At 44.5% G+C, this 23,654-nt stretch overlaps 2 protein-coding genes across 2 annotated transcripts in view; both read right to left on the reverse strand.

Moving 5' to 3' along the window:
* Positions 1-9,045, reverse strand: part of LOC109477369 — a 37,966-nt gene extending 28,921 nt beyond the window's left edge. Inside the window, exon 1 of the mRNA XM_019778592.1 lies at positions 9,028-9,045. Coding sequence (XP_019634151.1) covers positions 9,028-9,030 — 3 coding nt within the window. The 5' untranslated portion in view covers positions 9,031-9,045. The remainder of the gene's footprint in view (positions 1-9,027) is intronic.
* A 2,011-nt stretch (positions 9,046-11,056) lies between these two features.
* LOC109476879 lies at positions 11,057-18,070 on the reverse strand. The gene has a single exon (XM_019777895.1). It carries the CDS (start codon positions 16,808-16,810, stop codon positions 11,057-11,059), a length of 5,754 nt encoding a protein of 1,917 aa, XP_019633454.1. The 5' UTR covers positions 16,811-18,070.
* Positions 18,071-23,654: the final 5,584 nt, after the last annotated feature.

Below are 23,654 nucleotides of genomic sequence, written 5' to 3' on the forward strand. Positions count from 1 at the left end.
TCCCCATGGATCAGATAAGAACTCCGGGTTGGATTTTTTGTACGATCAGCTTTGGCGGCGTCCTTCAAAAAACAATGCCTTGCTCTTGAACTTCGTGAACCGCAGATAAAAGTAACACAAAATTCTTGCACAGTATTATTAGAACTGTCTTGCTATGGTTTCTTAAGAGGTGAGCTAGAGAATTTCTTTGTGCTGGATCAATTTTTACCTTCGCCAAGAAGGTTATGTTTTCGTAGGCGTTCGTGTGTGTGTCTGTCTGTCTGTCTGTCTGTAAACACGATAACTTGAGAAGGCTTAAATGGATTGACTTCATATTTGGTAGGTGGGTAGGTCTTGATGAGACCTTGAAATGATTAGATTTTGGGCCCCCTGGCGGCTTCTTATGGTACTGCAGCTGAACTTCCGGTTTTGATATCTCGTGATCTGGACGTGCTAGGGTCACGAAATTTGGATGGTAGGTAGGTCTTGTGCTGGGGAATAAGTGACATAGGTTTGGGCCCCCTATCGGCTTGCTCAGGAACTGCAGGGCCATTTCTTTGAAAATATTCATAAGAGGATAACTCAAGAACCGGTGGACGGATCATCATGATTTTTGTTATGTAAGTAGCTTAAGTGATGCTTGACATAATTATGCGACAATTATGCAAATCTGGACGTAATTTGCATAATTAATGAGGAAATTCGGTAAATCAGCTGCATTACATTATAGGACTATTCAAGCTTGAGACATATGTAATTGACAACGAGAAAAACACAGGCAGATATTAATTATGTAAATTAACACTTAATTTGCATAATTAATGAGAACATGTTATAATTCCATAATGGTAACTGCCTGGAATTTCATACTTAGGGTATTTGCAAGTTAAGTGAATGTGAACATCATTAAACATAATTTATTCAAATAAGGACCTCATTTGCATAATTTATGAGGTAATGATAGAATGGCTTTCTTTTTTAAGATAAGGCTGTCTTTTATGGATAATATGATCAACTCATATAATTCATGCAAATGAGGATCCTATTTGCATAATCAGGAGGAATCATCTTTACTTTGTCATAAAGATTAACATCATTTGGCGAAGGTATGAGATCGTGGGACTCTAGTTTTTAAACATGTAACTACCAACACAGATGAACTTTCATGATAGTTTCTTCAGAGGGTTTGGCCATTTTTGTCCAGACCGACTCGATGACAAATATCACTGATTGTATGTCCTAAGTATACGTTGACATCCGTAATTCACTATACACTAGACTATCAGCTTCTATATCAGGATTTACCTCAATGGACTTGGATACTGTCTTTTGCCGAATTCTACCTCCTAACCCCCTTTAGGAAGGCCTGATAGAAGCTAAGAACCTCGTAGATTTTGTACTTCTACCTACCAGTCAACTGAGATCTGTTGAGATAGCATGTGCCTCACGTAATTCACTATACACTAGACTATAAGCTTCTATACCTCAATGGATTGGACACTATTTTTGCCGAATTCTACGTCATAACCCCCTTTAGGAAGGCCTGATGGAGGCTACTAAGCTCGTAGATTTTGTACTTCTAACTACCAGTCAAATAAGATATGTAGGGATACTAGTAGCATGTGCCTCACTGGTATTCATCTGTTTAAGAAAACAAGATTCTCGGGGATTTTGTTTTCAGACAGTTACATCACTGATGTCACCCCGTAGATTTTGTACTTCTACCTACCAGTCAACTTAGATCTGTTAGGATAGCATGTGCCTCACTGGTATTCATCTGTTTAACAAAACAAGACTCCTGGTTTCTCGCGGGGATTTTGTTCTCAGACAGTTGCATCACTGATGTCATCCCGTAAAAACAACTGACTTATCCCTGTGACTTGTTCCTGTGTCTATACACGATGAGTCTCTATATCCTGGATTAGCAAACGCAATCACTTTACATCAGCAAAACCAACAAGGGTCTCAAAAGTGATCAAACAGGACAATACGGTTCGGGGATGTCACGGTGGTGGAAGGACAGCCTTTGCCAAATTAAACAAACTTTGCCAATTCACGCACGAAATCAATTAAAAGAGATGAAAGGGATTTGGTCTTTGAGGGAAGCAATTTGCGAGCATCGAGCTCAATATTGTGATATACTGGTCACTACTTTAAAGATCATAGCCTCTACCAGGTTTTAAAAGCGACGGAAACAGTTGAAATTGGACAAATAGCTTAGGTAATATGCCGGGAAACTATTAGCCTCTACCAGGCTTCGGGAGAAGAGATAGATAGCATGCCAAGGGAGTTTGGTCGAAGAGAGAACAATTTGCCGCTCCCGAATTTCTTCTCTTTTCAGTCACCTCCCGAAGCCTGCTGGTAGAGGCTAGTAGGAAACTATACTCATTTAGAGGACTAACTCCCCTAGCATGTTATCTGTCTATTTGGCCAATTTTACAATTTCTACTTACCAGTCGCCTCGGAGGCCTAGTAGACGCTAGCGATATCATACATACTCCTTGTACTCTGTCACCCAGAAAATCACTGAGGATGGAATTTCAAGCTTACTCTTGTACTTGATAGTAACACGGTGACTAACTACCGGTTGTTGTGTCAGAAAACATCAGGATGTTGCAATTAAAGTTTCTTCTTTTCGTCTGAAATTTCATCCCGATACCGTGAAGAGGGCTCAACATTTCAACGAGGACTAGAGAATTTTGTCGACATTGAGTGACCTTCCGGATACTGGCTGTCCTTGTTAGTGTTAGGACATCTCAGGCAGCTTTTCGAACCCAGACATGCGCGACGAAGATGTTTTTCCTGTTCCTGCCATGTATGACGTCACAGATCTGCCCGAGAACCCTTGTACCTCTCGGTGTGACGTCATCAAAGATCAGATTAGGCGAAAGCTTTTTCTTCATCAACGATAACATCTTGAGTCTTAGTACAGTGACACCCACTTCAAACTTCAACATATCCTGATCTCTTGAGAAACAGGAGTTCCTTGGAATTCTGACCACAAGGAGTTGATGAATTGCCACTTTTCTTAAGCTCGTTTTCTTTGAAGTGAGAAGAAAATTGCACACTCCACCTGTACTCCATTTAGGCCACACCAATTTAATTTGCTGGTTCACAAATTTGCACACTTCATTTTTTTTACTGATTTTCAGCCTCTGAATCAACATCAAAATGTTCATATTTTGCCTCCCAACTGAAGGAAGTCCCTTCTCTTGATAGTTGTTACAGTTTTTCCATCTATCAATGCGGTGTTGATGTAAAGTTTGAAATTCATTGTTTGAATCATAAATTGGTTGACTTCATGGCTCCAATCATAGCGTTTTAGACTATCATAGGTCTTCATGTAGGTCTGTTTTTATTATTTTTTGCCTTGTCGCTTCATTTTTTTTTAAATCCGAGAACCAACAAATCAAGCTGGTGTGGCCTTAGAGAAGATGGAGAAGTTTTTTTTTAGGACGATTGACGAGGTACCACATAGCGTCCGTACTTGTGGAGTCATGGCGACTCCTGCTGGCTTTTTGTTTGTGATTTCACGTCGGTGACGTGGTTTGGGCAGGTGGGTCAACATATGCCGCGGCTGAATGGGCCTGGGAGAGAATTAAACCTGTTTGTCGGTAGGTCGTTGACAGAAAAATAAAGATACTAAGCCTCTGAAGAACTCCCAAACACATGCGGAAAGCATGTGTACGCCAGAAATTCGGTCAAGAAATCTAGAGCAAGCAAATACCACTAAAAGTTAATAGGGCGTTGTTTCTACTCCATAGAAACTGGGGTGTTTTTATGAGAAGCAAATACAAAACAGGACAGGGGGTGAAAATGGCGGGAAAACAGATCGTTCTTCTCAGCTATCAGTCAAACTGACAAAATGGCGACCAAGCGAAGCGTCTTACACAACATTTTTTTTTGTCGTCTGAAATGGTCGTGTTATTGTATTGTTCTAAGCACCGAAGTGAGAAAGTAAGATTTTTCTCAAAATAACTCTCCTGTGACTTTGAACTGAGAATGATGAAGTGGAGAGATCGAGTGCCTGTCGACCACAGTGTCACGGCTGACAGAAGTTCAAGAGTATCGCACAGCCAAATTCATTGCTCTGCAAATGTTTACTCAGGTAACAGGACAACTCGGTGAGCCATTTGCATAGACCAGCCAACATCATCTAATTTCATCTGATGACCCGATACTCATTTCATTCACTGCATGAAATAACAACGGTGTCAAGGTATCAAAATGATAATAAACCCTCGGTGCCCTTTGTCCCCTGTCGGCTCGGCCGACCCACCTGCAAGTTCAAAACAATTGGCGCCAAAACAAAATGGCGGACATCGTTGGTGGCCTAAATATTGGAGTTTTCGCTGCGGCATTTTGAGAAATGCAAAGCATCCAATGTAATTTCAGGGCGGCAAAACAGACGAAATATTCTGTACGAGGAAATTTGCCTGATATTGACATTTGCTGCTATTTCTTATCACATTTTTGTCAAAATATCATACTTGAAGAGTTTGAAGTAGCGTTGCACCTAAACAAGCTACGTGAGGAGTCCTTTCATTTTGTTTTTGTGGTACCACCAATAAATTGTTAGAACTAGCCTACGAAATAAGCAATTTTTCCGTCAGCAACTTTAATTTTTTCCTGATAGATATCAGTATGCTATGGATAGGATTGATTCAACTTTCTACATTGAAGAAAGACCAGAAAATTGACTTTGAAAATCTAGTTTACTGCCCTGGAATCGTTTTAAAAGCTTAGAGCAACTAAATAGCGAGAAAACAAGCCTGTTGTTATCCTGGGATCTTCTACCCTGATTTCAGGACGGAAGTTTGACCTTGTCTTGTCTTACTCTGTGTGTGTACTACAGAATGAGATGTCCTCATGGTTGCCCTCTCTGGACATGTGGACCAACGTCCAGTCACGTTGCAGTACACGTTGTGCCTCACCGCAACCAAGGCCGAACAACAGTACAGTCTAACAAAAACATCTCACTCAAACCGCGCTACGAAACGGACTGCCACAGTGAATATTTGGCGAGATAGATATCCTCATGTGTATATAAATACAAATAAACATATCAATCTTTATGTCAGGTATTCACTGTGACACAAAAGATAATCCGGCTAGAAATCCATTTATGTTCTGGCTGACCATGGGCTAACCAACTCGTTCAGCAAAAAAGAAAGAGAGGGGTGCCAATGTCGACTTGGAAGCTAGGAAAACCAAGGACTTTAGTTTGACAATCGTGCAAGTCATTGCAGGCTACACCTCTGATAACGGTATTAGATTGATAGATTGGTTGGTTGGTTGGTTGGTTGATTGGTTGGTTGGTTAATTGGAACATCGTCATTTTAACAACAAGAGTGCTGTTTACTTGCAAATTCATGTCCTAGGGATTAATTGCAAGAAAAAATGATAAAATGATAGAAAACATTAAAAATGACCATGCAATAATAGTACTAATGCTGTTTCTAATATAGTTATTGCTGGGTTTGATTTCTTTTCTGTGTGCAGTGGAGTATGAAATGTCCGATGGTTTGCGAGATGTATGAATATTGGAAGGTGTTGATAGAAATGCAGGTTCTCTATATTAAAGCTGGAGAGATAAAAGAAGCAACCTCACGCAAACCAAGCCTCAGATTCTACAGATTAAAAAAATGATTTTCAAAGTAAGAACAAATAAAACGCAGCAATGCTGACCTAAATTCTTGCGTACACAAAATCTACACATATTTCCAAACATTCTCCCGGGTTCTGACGTCAACATGTGCGTGACGGTCTTGTTTACGTATGCCGCCGGTCTGTCGGTAACTCGCGGTCAGACTGAAAAGCCTGGTATCCAGTCTGATCGTGGTCGGGGCCGCAAGAGCTCTGTCCCGCCCGCCTCACATAGGTTTCCCGGTGTGTATTTCACGAGAAATTGATTAGCCCTCCACGAAGTTTCACCAAATCCCCAAGCATACTGTCTCTTACTAGCGTAACACTCCTACCGGGACGGCCTGTTGCACTGGGCGGGGGAAGCTACTAGAGCCCCCGAAGACACAGCCTGCCTGAACACCCCCAATCACGTAAGACTGGATGCCAGGCTAGAGAAGCCTGACGGCCTTTAGATCATGTCTCCCGTGTTGTTGTCGGGATTACATTGCTGATGGATGACTTACATGTCAGAGTGGATAATAAGGCGTCAACAGACGGCCACAGACAATCACCAGAAGTACCTACAGAAACTCAAACTTTTGTCAACAAACCACGATCAAAGAAGAAACAGCGACTTTTTGAGGGTCAGGCGTATACCGATGTCATTTTTCTGAGTGACAACAAAACCCTTGCGCTACAAACCTAATTTTACGTACAGTTGGTATTTAGTTATTTCTCTGAACCCGAACGACTCTGAATGAAGTCTCGACGGCGGTGGTCAGTATGTTTACCTTTGTTTTCAAACTACAGTTGCGCTGTTTACTGTTACAGTAAGCTTACCTGGCGCTCCCTTGTATCGGAGGTGTCTTAGGAAGAGAGATAAGATCTGAGGAACTGTTTATATGTTCCTTGAGGTAGATTCGGATCTGTTACTTTCTTGCTCACCAAATTGAAACAACACAAAGGGCCTCGACTGGGCATTCTCTCATTGCTTTCGAAGTAAACAAGCAGGCGATCGGTTGCCCAAAGGGTGCATAGGCATACACACCGTTTGGAGGCACCAATTGGAGATGTCCTCTCTGGATAGTATGGGCCAATCGGAGATGCCCTCTCTGGACAACATGGTATACTTATTCCGTACTTCTGAAATCTTCATTTCTGAGACAGAATATGTTCATCTTTAATTAACTGTGAAATCGTAATCATCTGAACTGGGCGTATGCAAAAATATTCTGGATGACGAAATCTTTCTGATGGTGACAAATACATGTACTGCTATTTCTTAGCACATTTTCGTCATCATTTCATTCTTAATTTCGCATTGTAAATAGCCCCAAAACATGCACACGAGGAGTACCTTTATTTTTTGGTACCACTGATAAATATCTAGACCCAGCCTACGGTACAGGCAACCGTTTTCCGTCAAATGCATCGTATATTTGCCTCACAGATATCAGTATAGAAGCTGATTCAACTTACTAGTACTACGTTTTTAAAAAAATGGCCAGAACGTTGACATAGAAAATCTAGTTTTACCACCCTGGAATCGCCTTGGTTGCCTTTAATTTATCACACTAAACTGACAGGGTTAAAACGGATAGTACAGTACATTCACGACCTACCCCCTGTCAGAGTTTACAGTGATAAGTGCATTCATTGCAGCGATTTTCAGATACTTGTAGCGGATTACTCTCCTAGTAGTACCCTGTTGTTACTACGCTAGCTGGGTCCCTGAAATGGACCTTTCTACCAACACAGTCAATATCCAGACACTGAGTCCCTCATAAATAGAAACCATTGAGACGTGCTAGGCGCCTGCCCACTTATACGAATGCTTCACCGAGCTCTATAACAAGCTGGAGTTGACCGCTGCACCTGGCACAGGAAATAGCCTGTAAAACGAAGGCAAACAGACGGAATTCCACTCCATATTCAACCACTTCTACACTCCACAACACAAGGCCAAGAGCGCCAGTGTTTTGACGTGGTCGGCTAGGCGATACAGGTCGGAGTTGAGCGTAGGGGGCATACCTGGGGCGTTGCAATTGGCAGTGTTGTTGTTGTGCAATTCTGTACTACGAGTATATCATCAGTACATTCGGAAGTGTCTGCCGTCTATTTGACTTTGATCCGAAATGTGTCGGCTGCATTTGAGCTCTACTCACATTAAGGTATCCCGATGACTATTTTCTTCGCTTTAGAGAGTTTCGGTCCCGTTTTTTTTGGCGCAGGGCTTTTGTAGTAGCAGTCCTAGTCGATCTTTACAGCTAGCCTCCTCTAGGCTTCAGACCTCTCTATTTGGCCGATTTCTACTCTTTCCAGCCGCCATCCGAAGCCTGGTAGAGGCCACTTCCAGCCGCCTTTTCTGTCGTACTAGCCTTAGCATGCGTCGGGCGGGAGCTCGAGGCTTGGCGGCCGGGCACACTGGCTCAATAGCGCCGTGGAAATGGGGGAGCCACGACGGTCTGTTCACCAGGGTAAAATTGCGGTAAAAACCAGACTACGCAAAGTATAATATCCAAGCAACTCTTTGAGTGGCTGCAATACAGTGTCAAATCGGCAAGACCCAGGCAGTATCCAATAGGTCCCATAGGTCGTCCAATGGTTACAGGTGGCCAATATAGACTCTCTTTGCCCCCAAAGAATCTGCTTGGAGATTACGCAAAAGTACAAATGTCTGCAGCCCAAGTAACGCACCGAGCAAGGAAAAACTACTAGTATACTGCCTCCCAAACACCTTTACTCCGATAACCGTTCATGTTGTGACGACGGGCCCACTTAATCCACCTGCTGTGCACACAGAGATCCCCACAGGTCACAGGTCATGGCTCTCCCGGTACCTCGCACAATGGGCTCGCACCGCGATGTTTTTAGCGATACAAACATTCCCTGCTACTGTTTTACTTCCTATGTATTCCTCCCAGAAAAAATAGCAGTGAAATAAAAGTTTTGTTCAAACGAACAGAAACAAACAAGCCATTCCTTTGTACAGTTAAGCTAGGGTGGAGTAACTGTTCTAGTGTGTGAAAATGTTGATAATTTGCGGTACACAATGCGGATACGTGCTTCCCTCTTCTGGCCTATTCTTACAGAGCTTATGCAGGGAATTGTTGCCAAGGTCAAAGGCGACGGTTACAGTAAACGGCTACACAATGGCGACCACAACACGCTACAGGAAGGAACCATGTTTGAGCAAAAGCAAGAAACTAGTTTTGAGCAAGATACCGTAAGACAAAACAAAGGATTCTTTTCGGCGTCTCTGAGACAACTGAATCTTCTGAAAACGTACAGTAGTGTCGAATGTTGTGAAACAATAGGATGTGCTCATTCCCACGGTCCGAAAAGCAGCGCATATATAGTACTGATATAATGTTACACCAACATACCTGCCAAATAGCGGAAAATAACATGATTGACACATACCATACTTATCACAGGATCCCCAATACGTCAGAACTGCAACACCTAAAGTTTACCAGGAACAACTAGGCTTTGTCGTATTTTTTTTACGAGGAAAAAATTTCGAAAGTGTTCTTTTGTTGGACAAGTGGGCAGCCACGTGTTCTCGACAGGAGGCTTGCTATAGAAAAGTGACGTCAGAGTTTGTCATACCAGGATCCATGTTGACGTATGACGTTAGCTGTGTTCAACGTTTGGATTGGCTGTTCACGATGTTCGAATTTTGTTGATTCATCCATAGTTTTATTTTTCATAGAAGCAACAAGGATTGCGGCGACAACCATAGATATTTTAGTATTTGTGAGCTGATCATACACATTGTGAACCCAATGTATACCTTTCCTATATCTGTCAGTTAAGTTTGGTTCTATCTTTTCTTATCTTATCTTTTCTTTTTGGAGGAAAATTTTTTTGAAAATTTTTCCTGAAATTTTTTTTTGTGGAAAAAAGTTTTTCGGGAAATTTTTTTTTAAATTTTTGGGCAAAAAATTTTTCGGGAAAATTTTTTTTGGGTGAAAATTTTGTTTTTTAAACATATACCATATTCCTGCGTCGCTATCATTTTCCGAGATAAATACCTTGAGGCCGGGTGAAACAATGTTGCATAGCAAGTTTGTCAAAACTGGCCGCCGTTTAGACTGGCATGTTGTCGCGATCGGAAAGATAACATTGACGAGAATTCCAGTTTGGAGGACGAACAAAAAATTGTAACTATTAGCAGTGACTCTATGATGGCCTCTCCTTGCGTGCGAAGAGATTAGTGTTGTATAATCCTCTCTAAATCCCGTCCCCGGTGCTTCATTATGCCGATTAATTTGTGGGATTTGCGAGGATTACATCTGATTAGTCTCTACGGACACCTGTTGTCAACTCTTCAACTCAGAATTCTTCCTTATTTTCAACTCACTACAACAAAGAAAAAAGCTGATGCAACAATGTCAATGACACAGATCATTAATATCATGTCCAGACAGTATGACAAGTCATTTCATAATGTATCCTCAATAATTACTGCCCGCGGAGTCGTGACCTAGTTGTTGTAGTGTCTCATATTTTTGTGGTGCCCTGATAAGAATGCTGTAGTCGCAGCACCACTTTATTACTGTGGCTGCTGCTATTCTGCATGGGATGGACGTATGAGGAAGTGTTACCGAACTCACCTCTGTTGGTCTTCAGGGAAGAAGTCGTACAAACTGATTGGAATACGTCATAAATGTTTAATCTTCAGTAGAGTTAGTAATACAAACTGAAATCCGCCCTGTTCTACTTCCGCCGTATAAGTTCGATGTTTCTGAATTTGCTGGTAGAGTTCTTGTTGGTAATTGTATTCCTAGGGGCAGTTTGATTTCTTGATCCCAATTCGAGGAACAAAGCACAAGTTCTTAGCAAGTTCCTGGTGAATTCTTGGCTAGTTCTTGGCGAGTTCCTGGCGAGTTCTTGACGAGTTCTTGACGTAAAACTGGTATGGTCTCATCGTCCTTCCACAGAATATCCTCTGGTATCTCCTGGACCCTCTCTATCCAGGCCTTTGATAATCCTTTTCTGGATTTCCTGGATCCTTGTATCCAGGCCTCTGGAATACCCCTTTTGGATTTCCTGGATCCTTGTATCCAGGCCTTTGTAATCCTCTTCTGGTCTTTCCTGGGACTTCTGTGCCCAGGCCTTTTTGGTCCTAACTCACGAACCACACCAGACTTCTGTCTCTCTGCTTGTGCCTTATGCACTGCCTGTCGCCTTGTCTACCTAAGTCCCAGACAGACGGGCTCCCCACCCTGGTGCTCAGGGGGGGCAGGGATTTGGCGGGAAGCTATACTAACTTAATCTACTGGCGGGAAATTCAAATTTGGAAGTTGGCACTTACACTGGCCCCCAAATTGTCCGTTGGGCAATTTTACCTTACACATTACGAGCCAACTTCCTTATAACATTAGTAACTTAATAACTCATCGTTAGTAGAAATAGCATGCAATAGTTTCCTACTTTAACTTCCAGCTTACAGCAGTACACATAGTTTGTCGATTGGTCTCTCGAGGACGTTGTTTTGCGTCTTTACTTTTACTCTACGCACTAGTCCGTCGCTGTGGTGAGTCACTTCCAGCACCCTGCCTAACGGCCAGCAACTTCGCGGTGAGGTTTCATCTTTCAGGAGAACTATATCTCCCACGGCAAGGTTTTGCCTTTGTTTGCCCCATTTCTGCCGCTCCTGTAGTGACGTGAGATACTCCTGCGACCATCGTTTCCAGAATAAGTCGGCAAGATACTGCACCTGCTTCCATCTGCGTCTGGCATACAGGTCGTTCTTGCTGGTTAGGTTTGGCGGCAGCGAAGTCTTCATTTTCATAGTCAGGAGACGGTTGGGCGTCAACGCTTCCAGGTCATCAACTTCATTGTTAACTGCCGTTATTGGTCTTCCGTTTACTATGCTTTCAGCTTCGCACAGCAAAGTGTGTAATCCTTCGTCATCTAGTGGATTCTTCTTCATGATCGCATTCAGCACCTGTCTTATTGTGCGTATCTGTCGCTCCCAAACGCCGCCGAAATGCGATCCTTTAGGTGGGCTGAACTTCCAGTCCACTTCCTTCTGCAGTAAGGCGTCCTTAATCTTGTCTTGGTTCCACCCTGCTATCTCCTTCTTTAGCTCGGCCTTTGCCCCCACGAGGTTGGTTCCGTTATCTGACCATATTTGTTTGACTTGTCCTCGTCTTGCGATGAATCTCCGCAAGGCATTGATGCAGCTATCCGTGTCTAGGGAGTCTGCTTTCTCCAAGTGAACTGCTCGGGTTGTGGTGCAGGTGAAGATGACTCCATATCGCTTCACGATACTGCGACCTCTTTTTACTTCAAAAGGGCCGAAGTAGTCAACGCCTACATTGGTGAACGGTGGTTCATCCGGTGTGACTCTGTGTGATGGTAGATCGGCCATCTTCTGTTCTCCCGTTTTGCCGTGATGACGTCGACAGGTAACGCACCTGCTGATTATCTTTCTGATCAGCGTGCTACTCTGTGGTATCCAATAGCGCTCTCGCACTTTGGCCGTCACGTAGTTTCTCCCCATGTGGCCTACTTCCTCGTGTATACTCCGTATGATCAGCGGCGTTACTGCTGACTCCTTAGGGAGTATTATGGGATGCTTCTCTTCTTCTGACAGAGACGACATGTCAAGTCTCCCGCCCACTCTCAGCAAACCGTCTTCTCCTAATATTGGGTTTAGCTTGTAGACGCTGCTGGTAGATGCTACTCCTGCATCCTTCGACCTCTTTAACGATACTATCTCCTGATGGTAGTATCTGTGCTGCACGTGTTTGAAAATAGCTCCTTCAGCTTTGTTTTGAGATCGTGCATTGTCAATCCGACTCCAGTGGCCGTTGTTCTTCTGCCTGAGGGCTTGCTTTACCTTGATGATCCAGGCCACTGCTTTCTTGAGACGGTGCCAACTTGAATAATGCACTATTAGCGCATCCATAGGGCTCTTCTGAGCTTCCTCCACTCCAATGGCGTTCACCTTAACTTCAGGGTCCCCCTGTGGCGGCTGCTGAAGACCCTCTGGCATCTGTGGCCATTCGCTGGGTGAGCACCACAGGAAGGGTGGGCCATTTACCCACCTGTCGTTTTCCACGAACTTCTGGATCGTCTGTCCCCTCGATGCATCGTCTGCTGGATTCTGTTGTGATTCAACATAACGCCATTGTTTTGGATCGCTGGCGTTTCTTATTGCTGTTAGCCGGTTGGCTACAAAGGTGTGATACCTTGTTCTCTCATTGTTGATATAGCGTAGCACTGTTGTGCTGTCAGTCCAGAAAAACGTCTCGTCGACGTTGACGTCCAACTCCCTTTGGAGCGTAGAGTTTACACGGACAGCAATTTCTGCTGCTTTAAGCTCCAATCTTGGAATTGTGTGAGCCTTCAATGGTGCTACTCGGGCCTTGCCCATTAACAAAGTACAGTGTACTCTGCCTTCTTGATTTCCTATACGCATGTACGAAGCAGTTCCGTATCCTACTTCACTCGCGTCCGCGAAGTGGTGTAGCTGTACTGACGTAGGGGTTCCAAATCCAGCGGGTTTGACACATCTGCTCACCGTGAAACTGCGACTCAACAATGGTAATTCTACTTCCCACTGTCGCCATGATTCGATATGCTTGTCTGGAATCTCCTCATCCCAAGTTGTCCCTTCCCTGCACAGGTCTTGTAAGAGCAGTTTGGGTTGCAGCGTGGCAGGAGCAATCAACCCTAGGGGGTCATACATCGAGCTTACTGTAGACAGAATTCCCCTCTTGGTCGCCGGCTTGTCTTTTACGACGTTGCGAAAGCCCAAGGTATCTGTCTGCACATTCCATAGCATGCCCAATGTGCGTTCCACTGGCATTGTGTCAAGGTCGAGATTCAGGTCCCTAACTTCTTCTGACATCTCTGCTACTGGTACGGTCTTGAGTACCTCTCGACTGTTGCTTACCCACTTGGTAAGTCTGAATCCTCCTTCTTTACATGCTTCCCGCATGTCCTTGGCTAAATGTCCTCCTTCTGTGACTGTGGAGGTAGATTTGAGCAAGTCGTCAACGTAGAAGTTGTTCCGGATTGATTCCAATACCTTTTCTGTGTATCGGCCTTCTCCGTCCTCAGCCAACTTCTTTAACGCAAAACTTGCACAACTTGGCGAAGATGTCGCCCCAAATACATGTACTGCCATCCGGTACTCTTGTAGTGGCTTGTCTAAGTTGCCTTCTGGCCACCAAAGGAAACGTAGGTAGTCTCTGTCTTCTACTGGTACCTTGACTTGGGAGAACATTGCTTCTATGTCTGCCATCAAGGCCACGGGCTCTTGCCTGAATCGGGTCAACACGCCAACCAGAGTACTGGTCAGGTCTGGACCTTGTAGTAGCTCTTTGTTCAGGGATGTGCCTGCATACGGTGCGGCACAGTCGAAGACGACTCTTATCTTCTTCTTTTGTGGATGGTACACTCCATGATGGGGTATGTACCACACTTTGCCACCATTTGTATCTTCCGTTTCCATTTCTTCTGATGGCACCTTTTCCGCATATCCTCTTTCTATCACAGTTTGCACGAACTGTACATAGTCTTCCTTAAACTTCTCGTCTTTGGACATCTTCTTCTGCAGATGTTTTGCTCTTTGTAGGGCAACTGACTTGTTGTTTGGTAGAACTGGTCTGCTGTTTCTGAAGGGTAGAGGTACTTGATAGTGACCCTCTTCTTTCTTCGTCCCTTCTGACATGATGTTCATGAACCTTTGATCTTCTACAGACATCTCTTTCTTGTCTTCAATCTTCTCGTTGAAGTCGTTGTTGAAGTACTGGGTCAACTGCTGTTCGAGACTGATCCGGTTGACACTTGCCATCTTCCCATCACTGGCCCCCATGAGAGGACCATTAACGGACCATCCCAGCAATGTCTTGATTGCGTAAGGTCCCCCTCCTTGACTGTTGATAATACGCCACGGCTCCATGGCGCTCTGTACGTTGTTACCAATCAGCAAGCCAATATCTGCGTTAATTTTGGGCATCTCTACTTCCCTGAGGTACGGCCAAGCCTTTAGATCCTCTGTCGAGATAATGCGTTCCTTGGAAACTGGTATCTTCTCCTGTACGTAGGCGGTAGGGATCGGAATACAATTATTCCTTTCCATGTCCAGCACTTCCAAGTCGCCCAATACTTCGCTTTTCACCTCTTTGGTGCCATTTATGGTGCTGAGGGACAACTTAGTTTCCCTTCCTTTTGACTTCAACTGCCTTTTCAAGGCTTCTGTACAGATCACTACGTCACTTCCGTTGTCGAGGAGTGCATAGGTCTGCACAGTCTTTCCTGACTTCTTGCTGCGTACTGCTACGGGAATGATGGACGGCACACCCTCCCTGCTCGAATGCTTTACACATCCCACTGACGCTTGCTTGTGAGGTGTGTCTCGATGTAAAACTGTCGGGTGCTGCATTTGACAAGTTGTGCAGGTTGCCTTTTTCCAGCACTCTTTGGCTAGATGATTTGTGCCGCTCAAGCATCCGTAACACAAGCCTTTCTGTTTCACGTAGTCCAGACGCTCTTTGTACGGCTTTCCGCCCAACTTCTTACACACAGTTAAGCCGTGGCTTTCCGAGTTGCAAAACTGGCAGAATGCTCTGTTTTGGTTTGGCTCCGTCGTTACCGCCAGGCTAGAGCCCTTTGCTCGGTCCCTTTGGTAACGGGTTCCTGGATTTCGTTTGAATGACTCCTTGGCTGACTTGTCATCAAACATGTCATTCGATGATACTTGTTCTTCTTGTTTGACGAAGTCTACTAAGTCCTTGAACTTAACCCTTCCTTGCCGTTGGATGTCGTGCGACTTACGTCGCCATCTTTCCTTCAGTCGGTAAGGAAGTTTTCCGACCAAGAGAGCGATGTTGGTGTAGTGGTCCAGCTCTTGGAGATACTGATCTCCCTTCATTGCGTTCAGGCATTTTGTAAGGAAGAGACTGAACTTCCTCAAGGCAGGCTTGTCATCATGCTTGATTTCCGACCATCTCTTCGCCTCTTCAGCATACGCCCGTGATACTTTAAATGGCGTACCATACCGTTCCTCTAGCAATCTCTTTGCTTCTTTAAAGCCTTCTTCGGGGTCCATCAGGACGCAACTTGTTACCAACTCCCTGGCTTCTCCCCTGGTATACTGCCCCAGATAATGAAGCCTGTCTTCTGGGTCCTGTGTCTTATCCTCTATGGCATGCTTAAATGCCTTTATAAACTGGGTATAGCTCAGGGGGTCGCCTTCAAATGAAATAATCGCCCTTGTTGGCAAGCTGCTCTTCTTGTTATGTTCCATCATTAACTTGGTAACCTCTGCTTGTTGGTTTACCAGACCTTGAAGGAATTCTTCTGGTGTCGGGGAATTCTGTTTTTCCCTGTCGCGACGACTTGTCGATGTGAAGCTAGCTGCTTCCGGGTTCAGGGATGTTTGATAGGGCTCCTTCTTCACTGTCGGGGCCGTCCTGAACTGGTCACTTCTTTCCCCCTGATGCTCACTAGTTGGCAGCTCAAAGGGTAGACGGATCCTTGGCTGTGGCTGACCGTATGCCTCAAAGTTGTCAATAACCTTGAGCTTGGCTTCCTCTTGTGCCATTTCGGTTCTAACCTCTAGCAGCTCCTGCTGCCTTCTGAGCTCCATCTCTTCTCTTTTTATTTGGAACTCCCTCTCTTGCAGTTTCATCTTCTGGTCCAAGGCAGCCGCCTTTTCCCTCAACTCAGCCCTTCTTAATTCTGCTCTCAGCCTAGCGCTTGAGGCAACACTGGAACCTTGCGAGCATGCTTGTGACACACTGTCGGACGGTTTGATGCCCGTCTCTTCTTCTTTCTCTGAAGTCAGGTTAATCCACTCATGGACCCTGTCTCTGAACTGATCTAACTCTGCAAAGCGTGGTCCTACCCATTTCTCTGTGTCTTCCTTCAGCTGATCTGCATCTAGAGTGGTCTGGTAATCACCACTGGCCTCTTCAAGGTCACAGTAGGCCTTCTGCCACTCTTCCATATTCTCCTGTACCTTAGATAAGTCGTTCCGTTCCATTAACGATTTTAGCACGTTTGATTTGTGCGTCAGTCGGCCCAGAACTGTCGATCTGTGAGTCTTCTTTCTTCTACTTTCTTCTTCACTGACCCAGTCAGCTTTCTTAGGTACTCGTTTTTGTAAACCTTCTGTTTCCTCCTCTACATGTCTGTCTTCTCTGACTGTAGAGCGGTTCTCGTCTGACTTCTTATCAGCCATTTCCAAATGGCTCCAATTTTTCTTTGCGAGATGCCTAACTTACAACTGTTTAATTGTACTCCTTTATTTGAGTCCTTACGGTATTCCACAGTTCTCCTGTCTGATTCAGCACAGGCCTCTAGAATTTCTTCTAGCCTAACAGGCACCCTTTGCCATGTCAATCATGTAGCTTCCAGTAAGTGTACTCGTAAACTACAAATCTTTTCCAACAGTTCCGATTAGTTTGCTGTTGAACCTGTGTGTTCAAGTGTGCTGCACAATACAATGATACTCAATGGTCTTGCACTTGACAGTTCCTCATTTTACCATTTTTAGGTGGAATAGTCCTTCTTTTCGACTATTAGCTGATTTACGGTAAGTCTTTTAGCAGTGTGTGGTGTGTGTGTGGAAGTATGACCTTCACATCTGCTTAAGCCATCTGGCCTGTCAATCATGTACGACTAAACTTCTCCCAAATGTCCGTATGGGAGCCTTTGTATGCTATCATCCTATGGGTTTTTCTCAACACAGTGTTTATGTGTTGCTGAAATGGCTCTTGTGCTCGGAAATACTGAAATCTTTACCTCCAAAACCGAAGTTGCTTCAATTAGCTGTTTTACGGTAAGGTTCCCTTGTGCAGGAGGGTTCTGCCTGCTTCTCTCGTGGGCGAGGTCATTAATCAAGTCAGCATTCCTACATGTCAAGCGATCAGCACGGCTAGCAGATAAGATTTCTCAGCTCAAGAAACCCTTTGTTCTGCACAACTTTCACTAGATCTCTCTTGATAAAGCAAACACTTTCTTGGAGTTTTCTCATGCACTCTTACGTGCCATGCAAAGTTCCAAGCCTTGTTTCTTCACGTAGATTCCAACTTCTATGGACCTCTAGTGATCTAATTGCAACTAGTCTTTACTGTAATTGCAAACAGTCCTTTACTTCTTCGATGTAACTTCCGTCGAAGACACACAGTTTTACTTGACACCTCCTGTCAAGACCACCAGTTTTACTGTAGTCGCAGCACCACTTTATTACTGTGGCTGCTGCTATTCTGCATGGGATGGACGTATGAGGAAGTGTTACCGAACTCACCTCTGTTGGTCTTCAGGGAAGAAGTCGTACAAACTGATTGGAATACGTCATAAATGTTTAATCTTCAGTAGAGTTAGTAATACAAACTGAAATCCGCCCTGTTCTACTTCCGCCGTATAAGTTCGATGTTTCTGAATTTGCTGGTAGAGTTCTTGTTGGTAATTGTATTCCTAGGGGCAGTTTGATTTCTTGATCCCAATTCAAGGAACAAAGCACAAGTTCTTAGCAAGTTCCTGGTGAATTCTTGGCTAGTTCTTGGCGAGTTCCTGGCGAGTTCTTGACGAGTTCTTGACGTAAAACTGGTATGGTCTCATCGTCCTTCCACAGAATATCCTCTGGTATCTCCTGGACCCTCTCTATCCAGGCCTTTGATAATCCTTTTCTGGATTTCCTGGATCCTTGTATCCAGGCCTCTGGAATACCCCTTTTGGATTTCCTGGATCCTTGTATCCAGGCCTTTGTAATCCTCTTCTGGTCTTTCCTGGGACTTCTGTGCCCAGGCCTTTTTGGTCCTAACTCACGAACCACACCAGACTTCTGTCTCTCTGCTTGTGCCTTATGCACTGCCTGTCGCCTTGTCTACCTAAGTCCCAGACAGACGGGCTCCCCACCCTGGTGCTCAGGGGGGGCAGGGATTTGGCGGGAAGCTATACTAACTTAATCTACTGGCGGGAAATTCAAATTTGGAAGTTGGCACTTACAAATGCCATGCCGCCAGTGGTGACTACCTCCCATGGTAACGCGAAGAATTCTATATACAAGACCGTGCTTTGGTGTGCGCCAATGTGCCAATGTCATAGGGAAAAGTGGTCTATTAATGGGGGTGGGGAGTACCGCAGGGTATCGTATTGGCTACCAATTAGACCACTGGATTGTTTGAGAAGGGGAGGCGCAGTCCAGAAATTGCCAGCGGGGTGAAATATGAAACTGGGATCGCAAAGAGGGCGTGGAGCAAACAAAACAATCAATAATTGGACAAAATCGTTGACAGGTTATGAGATCGAGTCGCAGGTACAGACATACACGGGCACTCATGCATACTGCACGCGACAAGAGGGGGCACTCGAAGCCGAAGGATCCCTTGCTCCCCCACAGCCTTAAAGTAGTCTCCACCAGACTCCTTTTCAGGCTGGGTAAATAGTGGAAATCGGCCTAGAAAGAAATGTAACTGGCAAGGAAAGTTAGCCGGCCATAGAGGATTCATTTTGCTTGATTGGGCCTTCTATGGCCAGGTAACTCCCCTAGCCAGTTACTTTTCTTTTTAGTCCGATTTCTACAATTTACTCAGCCTGCAAAGGAGTCTGGTGGAGACATCCCATACACACCTGACACTACACCTCACCACACCTAGAGACGCTTCTACGCGAGACAAGATAAACACTAAAGCTTACCTATACACGGTGATGACCCCAACGTCGAGCCACAAACTTGCGATGTTGCAACCCTTCACTGAGTTTTCCTGTTGTTCTTGCTGCAGTCTTTAGCTTGAGATCCGCAACACCAAACACTTGCCCTTGCTGGACCCGGCTCCTTTAAGATCTGAGGAAGACGCGTCGTTCCTATCAAGACAAGTTTTCTTAAACCCGACTGTCTTTGCGGTCTCACGATCAGACCGGTTCCCCGCTCTGTCTGCGTAAGTAGACCGGAAAGCTTGTTGTTGTTGGCGTGGATCAGAAGATCGCCCGTCCCTCCTTGAAATAATTCCGAGCTAACAATAACGGGATTTTCCCTGCTCGCAGGATGAGTCTCTGCCAATAGATGACACCTGTTACGAAATCAAAGCAGACAGAGTACTGTAAGGTCACTGTCATCAGGTACAGTACAAAATGTCCAGAATATGTATGATGTACAAAGTGACTAATAAACTTGCGGATGTACCAACTGCTAAGCACCTAATACCAGCTCAAATAGTCATGCCTTCAAGTACCGGAGTTACGTATCAAGCAAGGATTGAGGTGTTCAAAAAACAGTAGAGTACTAGTGGAACTCGCTGCCACCACGTATAGTGGGTTCATCCTCACTAGATAGGTTTAAACAATGTTAAGGTTTAGATGTTCAAAGGCTAGGTGTAACAGGTGTCGTTCGGTGTAAGATAGTCAGCTGCCGCCGCGCCGCGTGCCTGCGAAGCTGGTGTGTTACGCCGAAGGGCGGTTATACCGGCTATACCGATACAGACAAAACATGACGGGCAGAACAAACGCATATCTCAAGTTCCTCTCTGCGTACAAAATATTCCAACTGGTGTTAGTGTAGGAGATATATTGTGACAAAATGCGGCACTCAACGGTCCATGTATTTCTCTTTTCGGTTCAGATTACTTCAGAAGGGATGCATCATAAGGTAAACTTTCACATGCATGATGTTAAGCCATCCAAGCACAGCACAGAACTCCAAGTAGCCACAAACTTGAGATGGTCAAAAAGGACCGTCTGACCATTGACCATCATCACTATGTCTGTATACATACACGAATGACATATGGCAAATCCTAGTTCTGTACGAAAGAGGCAAAGGCTTTAGAAGCTAGACCGAGGAGACAGTAATGCGTAGCTTCTACCAGGTTTCGGGAGGCGGCTGGAAAAGAGTAGAAATTGGCCAAATAGAGAGATATCATACCAGGGGAGTTGGCCAGCTAGCGCCAAACGGTACTCTCTATGTTATCTCATGTTATCTCTCTATTTGGCCAATCTCTTTCCAGCCGTCTCCCGAAGCCTGGTAGCTAGGTAAGCTAATGCGTACTTGGCCGTCTATTTGTGCGGAACCATTCGAATGAAATTTAGTGCTGTACGTGTATCTAGTCTTACCTGACATCTATCGTCCGAGTTTCTATATGTCCTTATGACCCGCATAAGCAGTATCTGTGTCATGTGACATTGTTTTAGGACGCCCGGGTATAGCGTCAGTTCTGAGTAAGCCTTGGCTAAGCCGCGCAAGACCCGTGTCCACAGCACAACAACCCGCTGTGGCACGTCTACATACTACAGGCACGCCACAGGTGCACTGGGCCGTGGGATGGTGCTACTGTATGCTGCTACTCCTCTGTAAGCAGAGGTTTGGGTTTTGGCTTATTTTTGGCGTGTTTTAGGCTTTTTTATCGGGGTTTCTTTTTTGCACTGGAATTTTTCTTCCCCCCCAAAAAATCCAGTTCAAAAAAAGAAACCCCGATAAAAAAGCCTAAAAACACGCCAAAAATAAGCCAAAACCCAATCCTCTGCTTGTTCAAGTTGTTGGGTTGGCGTAAAAAAAATTCCGGTGCAAAAGAGAAACCCCGTTTAAAAAAAAACTTAAAACACGCCAAAGATAATCCAAAACCCAAACCTTTGCTTGGAGAGTACTAGTATTAGTGTTGCTACTGCCTGCCTTACAATCGCCCCCCTCCCCCTTCCACAGCATGTAGGACATGTGAATTTCCCCTGTCGTCTCACACACTGATAGTATTCTCCAAGCAGAGGTTTCGTTGGGGGGATTGGAATGGACGGATTTTTAACGGAGGGAGGGCAGCGTTACAAATCTCGACCATTCCAAACCTCTGCTTGGAGAATACACCAACAGCAATACATGTACAGTCCAACCTGTCCCAAATGACCACTTGACCAACGTGACCACTTTTTGGTGGTCCCTCAGATGATTTTTTCCATACTGACACAAGCGTAAAGAATGCTGTCTATAGCAACCACCTGTTCACACACAGACCAGATTCTATAGGTCCCTTGAGTGGTTTTAAAATCTTCTTGGTAGTTTTCGACATTGCATACTACATTCTCACAGTAGCACGCAATCCGACATAGTTTTTACTACTTCTTCTGAGATAAAATCCCGCAAACTACTAACGCAAAATCACACGGCCATATACCAGGAAACGCCCCTTTAACACTAGCCGATAGATCAATAAATCACCAAATGGGCCATCATCAGATTACAATAACAAAAACCATAGAGCACACCACCAAAAATTAGAATTGAGAATAAGACACATATGGGTAGCTAAACACTAGAAAAGACATCGTTTTGACTATCTACACAATAAAGTAGGAAATATCATTGCTATATTCAGTGATTTTGTAGACTACGTATATATGGCGTACATGTAATAGTGAGAACATCGGTATATACAATTCAGTTAGTTTACTCGCATAATGACATATTGTTGCTTTAACACATCCAGGTTTTAGCGTGTGTATCAAACCGAGCATAAGTAACATACTTTAAAAGATGAGATAAGATTACGTTGTCAAGCCTTTTGAAACAAGTAGTGCAAGTGAATATTAGCACGTACCGTATGCTGAAGTTCCGTGATTGAAAAAAAAATGGGGCACAGACAGCACGTAGAGAACCTGGCGACCACGTAACCTCTGCCTAATCCGAACGTCGAACTTAAGGCATAACGTCGACGTCCTCACACGTTGACAACGCGACAGAGGGCGTCAGAATTGTCCAAAGCCTTCGTTGTATCAACGCTGTAGATTGCCAATCACCACACTGAAGGTACTGTCTCAATCCACGGCACACGGGTTGGCCCTGGTTCGGTAATCACTTGCAGCGACCAAGGGGGTCGACTGTACAATGGCCCGCTTGTCTCACCTTTTCCTATAGAGCTCTCTGTACCGAGTCTTGCTTGGTTCTACTAAAAGGTACAACGTCTCACACTCAGGTCGAACATACGCCCATGTAGATGCAATGTCCTACCGCCACATCACACAGACAACTGCGGTAGCAGCGACGATTTCAGGGTAGAACAGGCGGAATAAATTGTCACACACTGCGCCCTTGGGACGAAAACCCTGCCTCTCCTGTCCTGGCCCAGTCAGGAACGTACAGCGGGGGAAACGCGATACTGCAAGAGTGGTATAATGTATTTACACTGTCCTTTGAACGGGAAAATTCCCGCCGAATCTGATCGGGTCACCTGCACACGATAATAGGGGGCGCCAAGGGTGTGTAATGCTAGCCCTCTCGTCGGAAACCCCTCTCGACACAAGGTATATCATATATATTTTTTCTTGCTTATGTGCGCAATGTATAAACTTTGTGTTTTTGCGTTGCATTTACTTCAAAGATATAGAACAAATTGAAACAAAGAAAAATTCCTTCTATTTTTCTCTCATATCGCTATTTCCCTCTGCTTTGTTGTAGTTAAGGCGTTTGACAATTCTAATCATCATTTTACAAGCAGCTAATCCATTTAATGGACCGCAATACTTGATAACGCGCCTTGTTAATCGACCTCTCAACAATGCATGTCTGTCAACTTGATTTATACTGTTTTGAACTCGCAAGGGTGTGAGCTATTTTGCAACAAGTTATTTGGGACAGCAAGTCACTGACACATTCTTGTCAAGGGTCTTTTAATAGTAAAACAGAGACAAGAGGTTGTGTAAAGTAATACATATTGAGTATTTATCGGTCATGCCACAATTATGGCGAGACCACCAGGGCTCCATGACCATAGAGTCACGCCGGAAGCCATTCAATGTACCAATGGATACAATTGTACGTGATGTGGGAGCTGAATTTGAATCATGATGAGAGGTTTGACGTGATTGGTCGCTTCGCCAACCAACAAGGAAGGCTATTACATTGAGGTACTTCGTGAGAGTATAATCAATGAGGAGGGCAAACTCCTCCCTAAATTGGTTTTTCACATCCCAAATCTTCGTCTTAGTACAAATAGACTATGGCAATATCTACTTTAACGTTATATGCTAAACACACAACTGATACACATGCCCGTAGCAAGGAATTTGAAGGGGGAGGGGGTTCTTGTTCTCCCAATCTA

Source organism: Branchiostoma belcheri, unplaced genomic scaffold (genome assembly GCF_001625305.1).
Source record: "Branchiostoma belcheri isolate BF01 breed outbred unplaced genomic scaffold, Haploidv18h27 scaffold4, whole genome shotgun sequence".
Lineage (NCBI taxonomy): Eukaryota > Metazoa > Chordata > Leptocardii > Amphioxiformes > Branchiostomatidae > Branchiostoma > Branchiostoma belcheri.

Bases quoted from the DNA above. Each gene is read 5' to 3' on its own strand.
- LOC109476879 (XM_019777895.1), bottom strand. From the start codon at position 16,810: ATGGCTGATAAGAAGTCAGACGAGAACCGCTCTACAGTCAGAGAAGAC.